Genomic DNA, 8,269 nt, shown 5'->3' on the forward strand with positions numbered 1-8,269 from the left:
TTGCAGGTGAGAATATGCCAGAATTCTAAAATGTACATCAAAGCTGTGTTTTAAGATTCTGACAAAGGAAGGAGTAACTGCTGATATGGCTTGTATCTAATTCGTTGAAGTATTAATTAAATGCCTCTCTTAACGTCCCGAGGAAAATGCATTTCATTTCAAAGTGAAAAATAGATTAAGAGTATTGTCTATATTTATTTCATTAGAAGACTTGGATTTTCTGTGTCTTGTTTATATTGTAAGTGATCTAGCTGCCCTGTCCAATCTTGAGTTATGATCGTATGTGATAGAAAATAACATTTAGGCTGATCTGGAAGATCTTTGACTTTTTTTTTTTTTTTTTTTGTCTTTTCCCGTCAAGGCTAGTCATGGATTCATTACACAACATGAATGGGCCAAATCAATTAGAGCTTTTATTAACCTGGAGGCAGCAGGTGTAGGGGGAAAGGAACTTGTTTTTCAAACAGGTATGAGCTTGCATTGTGTCCAGTTTCTACACTAGGGTAAATTGATAATAAACAATGTAGACTTGAAGGAGTATTGACAGTGACTCATAAGCCATAGTTGGGAGAATGGCTGTGTCTCTTTCCCAGCCCTGTTGCCCTCCTTATTCACATACATGTAGGCTAAAGCACTGCCACGGAAATTGCCTCGTGCTATGTAGAACAGAATTACAGAAATTGCATTTCCTTTTACATCAGGTTAATAAGGAGAAAAACGGATTTGGGTATCTTGCATACCTTACGTATTCATGCTTTTATATGCTTTACTTCATTTTCGCAGCAGTTCATGCAGAATCTTTACAGGGAGACACTGGCACTAGAATTCTATCTGCTGCTCAAGAAGTGGCAAAACTTGAGTTCTGTATGCTGACATAGAACTTCTGCTCCATCCTAGTTGGACTGCAGATGCCTCCTACTGCTGGAACTGCTTGTTTGCTTGCATTGAATGCTTTAGTGGAAAGACTTCTCTAGACAGTTCTGAGTTGTGATACAAAGAAGATAAACTGGCAACATTGCTATAGATTGTGACTTCCTCGTTAGTTCTGGGTCTTTATGGGAAATGGCTTATCTGCTCTACCACTTCACACTCAAGGCATCATTGGTTTGCTTGGGCTTTTTTTCCCCAAGTGTAACTATTTCTTTCTCTTAGGTGTGAGTCATTCAGCCAATACCCTGTAGCGCAACAGCATTAAAACTCTAGAGTTCCTTTGCCTTATTTATTTGTTACTGTAAGGGTACGCTCATAACTCAAGTTCAAAAAATAGTGACGTTTCTGCTCATCTTTTGTCAGGACCTGAGAATCCTTGGTTGGTACAAGCATATGTAGCTGCAGCCAAGCATCCCTTTGCTTCTGTGGTGGCACAAGAAGTATTTCAGAGTGGTATTATCCCAGCAGATACAGACTTCCGTATCTACAGGGACTTTGGCAACATCCCAGGTATGCCATCAGAAGAGGTGTCAATGTGCATTATGCAACCATTTGTCCTAAGTTTATGACAAGGACATTGTTCTGCGATTTACCATGTGAAGGTCTTGAAATGTGGTTTGTCTTTCAGGTTGGGGGCAATTTTTCCTGCTTTTTTTCCTAAGACAAGAGTCTTTAGATTTGGTTTGTTGTGTAGGTTGTATTTTTTTGAGAAAGAAACTACTTGGTGGAAAAGTTTCTTCAAAAACAAATAAATTAATCAAAACACCCCAGGAATTAACTGTGCGTTAGTGAATAGCCTGTTTTGAAACATTTTAGTAATGATGCTGATAACCTGTACCTGATGGATAAGCCAAAATAATCTTTTTCTAAAGATAGTGACTTAGTACTGCATTTTTTGTTACTATTTTTGGTAATCAAGCGCAGGACAATGTTTTTTTGGTTTTGCTAATTTGTTTGCAGTTTGCTATCCATTCTAAAAATGTGAAAAATACCCGAGTCTTTCACATGCATGTTTTGAGGTTTTAGGCTTACATAATTTCAAACACTCTTTTTTTTTCTCTCTGTAGGAATAGATTTGGCTTTTATTGAAAATGGATATATTTATCATACAAAATATGACACATCAGACAGAATTTTAACAGATTCCATTCAGAGAGCAGGTTGGTATTTCAAGAATTTGGTTATTTATTAAAGAGTAGTATTATAACTGCTTTTTCATTTGCTGTGGTATTATCACCACAATAAAGTAATAATTTTAATTACACATGTAGAACATGCTAGATGTTTGAAAGAACAAATAATTAACTGAACACGTCTTTTAAAATACAAAGGAAATATATTTGATCAGCCTTGGAAGATAAATGTTATCAACGTTGAATGATGTTGATTTTAAAGTAACTGTGGAATCTTAGGTTAATCTAGCCACTGATACATGAATGTTCTGCATTCCTTTTCTGTGAGCAAGTCCTCTTACTTTTCAGTATTCATCACGAGAAGCTTATGGTTAGTTGGTGGCATAGAGACTGATCTGAGGTTTTTCTTTTAGAATGGATCTTAGACTAATGTGGTAGCACACAGGCTGTGAATACACAGGATTTATTGTATGCTAACAGGTTGTACTCATAGCAGGCTATTTAATGGACTGCAGTAATCCTAAATGCTTCCAGGATTTTGACCATTTCCATCTCTAAGCTTATATAGAAGTCACCTTAGATGACCAGCATGAATAACAGTTGTCACGCCACTGCAATTGCAAGACAGCAAGTAGCCCTTCTAAATTCCTGTTGGAAAGATGGTTTTACTGGTTATGGTAGTTATGTAGAGTGTCTCTTGCTAAACATATCACATCTTAATAAAATAAAGAAATAAATAATAATAGTAAACAACCCAAGCAAAACAACAAAACAACCAACCAAATTCAGCCAGTAAATACCTTTACAGGTCAAGTAAAAGCAAAATGAAAGTTGGGAACAATTGGTCTGATTTGATTATATGTGTTTTGACTGTACTGTGGTACCTGAATGCTACAAAGGAAAATACCCTCCTAGTCTCCTACCTTAGAGTTTTCTAGGGAATGAGAAGTGAGTAATTCATAGTAATTGAAACAGAGGGCTTCCTAGTGACAAGGGGAAGAGAAAGAAAATGATGAGATTGTAAACTTTTCTATGGATTAACCTGAAAGTCCAGTGTGTTAGTATCGGCCTTGAAGTAGGGCTATGGGCTGAAAGCTTGACTAATCTTCATCATTGCAACAGTGTTTAAATACATTAATCTTCCCAAATATGCTTATTTTAGTGACAACGGTATAGATTAACTCATAAAAGTACTGTGTTGTGCATACCATTGAAAAACTGTCTTGAAACATCCTCAACAAAGACAGGTGTATGTTTAAGAACGCTTGTGTTTAAAAGAATGCTGTCATCAACCCTGAAGTAATTATATTGTGTACCTGCTTTTTTAATAGGTGACAATATTCTAGCTGTCCTAAAATACCTAGCGACGTCAGATAAGTTGGCTAAATCTTTTGAGTATCGGCATGGAAATGTTGTGTTCTTCGATGTACTTGGTTTATTTGTCCTGGCTTATCCTGCTCATGTTGGCACCATCATGAACTATATTACAGCAGCAATTGCTTTTCTTTATTTAAGCAAGAAAATATTACAGCCCAGAAGCAGAGGTAAGTCTAGTTCTTAAAAAACCAAACAGACAAACCCCCCCAAAACCCTGCCACAAACAATCACATTACTCTAACAAGTAGCAATTAGTAGGTGAGGAAGAATTCAGACAGTTAAGGCATCTTTTTAGATAAACTTCAGAAATAAATTTAGGTGTGCAGCGTGTCATAGGAGTTGCTTTGTGTTTAGATCTCTTGGCTGTGAGTAATTATGATGACAGGCCAGGATGTCCTGCATGATTATGACATGGTTATGTTTCTTATCCCTTCATGAAGATTAAAATTAAATCTTGTAAAGATCTACTTGTAAAGTAATGCTTAGCATCTGTATAAACTCTTTGTTCTGTTAGCACAGGTAGGGCTTCAGAATGATGTTTCTTTAACATCTGTCCATAGGAAGCAGCAAATAAGAAAGCAACAAATAGAGAAAAAAGTTAACAAAGCTTAATAAAGGGTGTAAAACAGATCTTCTGTTTAGACCTTTTCAGGTATGTCTAGGAGCGTAAGCAATTACACTGGCGGGTAATGCACTGCCCAGGGAAGTGGTGGAGTCACCGTCCCTGGAGGTGTTTAAGGAGAGGCTGGATGTGGCACTCAGTGCCCTGGTCTGGCCAATGTGATGCTGTTGGGTCATAGGCTGGACTTGTTGATCTTGGAGGTCTTTTCCAGCCTCAAGAGTTCTGTGATTCTGTAATTACAATCTTGATGGTAGTTTGCAGTAAAATTTCTGGCTGTTGAATGAAAATTCTTTTTTGCTCTTCATAGCTATTCATAACCTGAAGAAGTTGTTTACGGCATTCGGCTTAACGTTGATCAGTTGGGTCTCCACACTGGTGATGGTCCTTATAGTGGCAGTGTTCATCTCTGTCATTGGACGATCTCTTTCCTGGTACACCCATTTCTATGTTTCTGTGTTTCTGTACGGCACAGCAGCTGCAGCTAAGCTCATCCTTGTGCATACACTAGCCAAGAAATTCTTCTACAAGGTAAGCTTGGCTTCTTGCTAATGTTGAAGGGCAATGCAGTATTTGGCCTATGGAGGACTTAATTTTTGAGTTGATTAAAAAGATGCAAAAAGTGTTCTGTATTGTACAGAGCTATTTAAAATGTTGCTGTAAAAATTGCTTCATCTAAGCCTAGGATTCCTTTACTAAATCCAAGACTTAAGACACTTGTGATTTAAAGCGTTCTTCTTGCGTGGCAAGAGAGGAGAGCAACAACTGAAGAATTTAGATTTTTCAATACTTCCAATGTTCTTGATTACAGAATCCTAATATCTATTCTGCCGTTCTTTGAGTCTTACCACATTCTCGCGTCTGAAGAGATTTGTATGACAGGTTCCCTGAATTTAGTAATTGGTACAGTATCTTTCTAGGTATCTTAATATTTTATTCTTTAATCTAATTTCTCATTTACATTCTGTTGTGAAACTGGGAATTCCATTTCTGTTTTGTCCTGTCCTTTTATTAGCATGTTATTTTGGTGATGTCATTTGCATTCATAACCTTGTAAGCAAATAATACATTGGGATTTTTTTCTAAGATTATTCATATCAGAGCATTAGTTTTTTGCATGTCAGATTTTCTAGTTCTGTCACATCCTATTCTAACAGTAATCTGTGCCGTCCAGAGGTTTCTAAATGAAGCTGTTGTAAAAATTTGAGAAGTCACCCTTCCCTCTATGATTATTCTGATTATTTTTTGTTTTGACCACAGCTGGAAATGGAACAGAGCTCTTGATAGCCCTTAAGGAATCTGACAGATGATGCTCTTCCAGGGCAGAAATCAACTGCTAGAGCCTATTAGGTGTAGGTTTTAGGCATAGTAATATTTCATCATTCAATCTGCTCTCGGCTGTTTGTACAGGCTTTGGGCAAAAGAATTTAGGAAACCTATATTATCAACCAGCCACATCCAAGTATTTGAAGAAATGTCATGAACTTTCCTGAAATTTGATTGCATAGGAAGTTCTGGATGAATGTATTATATTTTTATCTGGAAGTGGGTTTTCTTTTAATTGTTTTGGGAAAGGCAGTGTTAACTGGTATATGTGTGTTAACAAAGATGTGTATGTGGTGTTTCCTTTTGTGGGAAAGATGAGCCATTTGTAAAATAGATTACCATTTTCTAGTCTTTCAGAAGAGCTCATGGAGGAGCACACTTTTGCCAAGTGCTCTGCTGTTCTAGGCTCTGGATCTATTTCTTGCTTGCTGATTAATCAGCAGATCAGCTAACTCGATAATATGAGTCTCTTAGTTTTACTGCATGCTGCAGCTTGCAGTACACCGTAAAATTTGTGCTGCTCTAACTTACATTGTAGTTAGAGTTGCATAAAAATTTTGGAAGCTAATATCTTACTTGGCTATCACAGCCAGTACCTGGGTGTTTTCTGTTTGTGGCTCAGGAACTTGTGACTTGATAAGCTTGTTGTTTTGAAAAAGATTTGGCAATTCACATTTCTTCCTCCCTGCCTTTTTTTTTTTTTTCCTTCTTTTCTCCTTGGCCTGAACCTGAAGTAGTGCTTTTTGATAGCCATTATTCATGCAAGCAGTCCTTCATATTACTGGCAGGATTCCCAGTGAAGAATCTTGCACTACAAACACCACATTATTGCCCGTGTAACTTAAAAATCCCCACAAAACCAAATGACACTTCTGACAGTTAAACTTTTTTATTGAAAACTTATCTGTTGTTATCTAACCCATGCATGCCTTTTCTTCAAAACAAATACCTTTTAAAAAGCAGACTTCTGAAGTGATAGCTGTGGCATGGCGTATAAAAGCACCAGTTTAATATTTGTGGACTAATAACAGTGCTTGTACGAGGAATGCATTAACAGCTTAGAATCAGAGAAGATACAGATAAATTTTTTCACACCTAAGTGCAGCATAACATTTTCATACACCTCACAAATACCAGTGTTTTTTACAAAATGGTACTACTTGTCCATGTAACAAACATTAGACTGCCTTCATTCCTCGTATTATCATTTGTACATTTCCTTCCTCCCTCTCCCGCAGCCCACGTAATCCCTTTTACAAGCTATGTCAGAGGACATAAAAAGCACAAAAAAGGTAAACTGCCATGGATAAATCTAAATGGTGAGAGAATATTGAGATGATGCTTGTCAGAATTGTATTTTCCAAGTAAAGCAATTATATACAAGTAGTAGGATTTTTCTGTGTGTTCTTATATGAGATGTGATACATGGGCTATGCTCAGTAGTGAGTATATTGCTTTTTATTTTTATTTTTTTTGTTACAGGATATGAATGAGCAGTACCTGGGAGATATTTTTTTTGATACCTCGTTGATGATTTGGTCTTTAGCATTGGCTATGGTTACTCAGATGGGCATTTGTTCAGCATTCATTTGTACTCTATGGGTAGCATTTCCTTTACTTGCTAAGCTGATGATCCATAAAGAATTCAGCCAAAAAGGTATGAGTTTTGAGCGGGGAGCAGGTTGTATTTCAAAACGACTGGCCCTACTATTGTATATTGAGTGTTTTCCTCCAAACTCTATTACGTAAGCAAAAGAAATCTCAAACTTTGAATCTGAGGAGTCAAAATAACTACGTGACATTTTTGTTACAAAAAAAGTGTTTCTGAACTAAAGACAATTTGAAAGTATGGAAAACCTCTTTAGAAAAAAAAAGTGCAAAACATCCTGTGTCTCAGGAAAAAAAAAAAGTATGACGTATTGATAATTAAATCAAATATGGGCCATACACATTGTTAAGATACTGTAATATGTAAACACTGTTTGTGACAGAACATCTATTTCATTTTTTTTGTATAACAAGAATATTTTTGTGGTTTTTTGAAAGAGTTACATTGGTATTGGCTGTGCAAAATGTGATACCCTTTCCACATCCATGTCAGGGATGAGGACCAGTATTATATATTGGGCCTTGCAGTAGTATCTGGATATATTATTAGTAAAGGTGTGTGTTCCTGTTCTTTTAAGCTTTTACAGTTGTTTCTTTTGCATATTTTTTTTCTGTCCTCCGTAGGTGCCACAATGAAGTTTGTAATGATGTACCTGCTGGGAATGTTTGTTCCCTATCTGTATACGATGTATCTTAGTTGGACTGTATTTGAAATGTTTACACCTATCATGGGACGAAGCGGCTCAGAAATTCCTCCAGATGTGGTGTTGGCAGGATTTATTGTGATCATAACTGTGATTCTGTCATCCTATTTTGTAAGTAGAACTTGCCAATATTGCTTGAAACTTCTCTAGAGTTTAGAAACAGTGTTTTTCTAAATTAGTACTTGAAGTTAAGAATAATTGGACAACATCTTAAATGTTAAAAGAAACTTCTAGGAAACATGTTAAAGATCCCATGTTTTGTGTTAATGGGTTACAAAAATCTGTTCTATGATGATGTGGTAAAAATTGGTGTACAATATAAAATTTAATGCTGGGGTTTGAACTGGTATTCAGTTTAGGTAAAGTACAGTATGTAGCTGAAGAATACATATATAGTGCCAAAAAAAAAATCCCTCTTTTTTTTTCTGCTGCCCTTGCTACAAAGGTTCTAGGTTTTTATTTGCAGATGTTTTAAGAAATAGGAAATTTCTGAAAGCTCTGAGAAGTAGTCACTTTATTCCTTTTAGTTTTAAATAGTGACATTACAGATAAGTGTCTTGTGTCAGGTAGGA

The 8,269-nt window shown here is 36.4% G+C and overlaps 1 protein-coding gene across 1 annotated transcript; it reads left to right on the top strand.

Annotated features, from left to right (window-relative positions):
- Window positions 1–361: 361 nt before the first annotated feature.
- On the top strand, window positions 362–7,808 carry LOC104280163 (endoplasmic reticulum metallopeptidase 1-like; the record flags this gene model as incomplete). The annotated part of the gene is made up of 7 exons (XM_009877734.1): window positions 362–467; window positions 1,294–1,440; window positions 1,998–2,090; window positions 3,395–3,607; window positions 4,370–4,590; window positions 6,868–7,042; window positions 7,618–7,808. Coding segments are annotated over 7 exons (1,146 nt in total), but the record flags the coding sequence as incomplete, so codon positions are not given.
- Window positions 7,809–8,269: the final 461 nt, after the last annotated feature.

The sequence above is a fragment of the Apaloderma vittatum genome, unplaced genomic scaffold (assembly GCF_000703405.1).
Source record: "Apaloderma vittatum isolate BGI_N311 unplaced genomic scaffold, ASM70340v1 scaffold23191, whole genome shotgun sequence".
In the NCBI taxonomy this organism is placed as follows: domain Eukaryota; kingdom Metazoa; phylum Chordata; class Aves; order Trogoniformes; family Trogonidae; genus Apaloderma; species Apaloderma vittatum.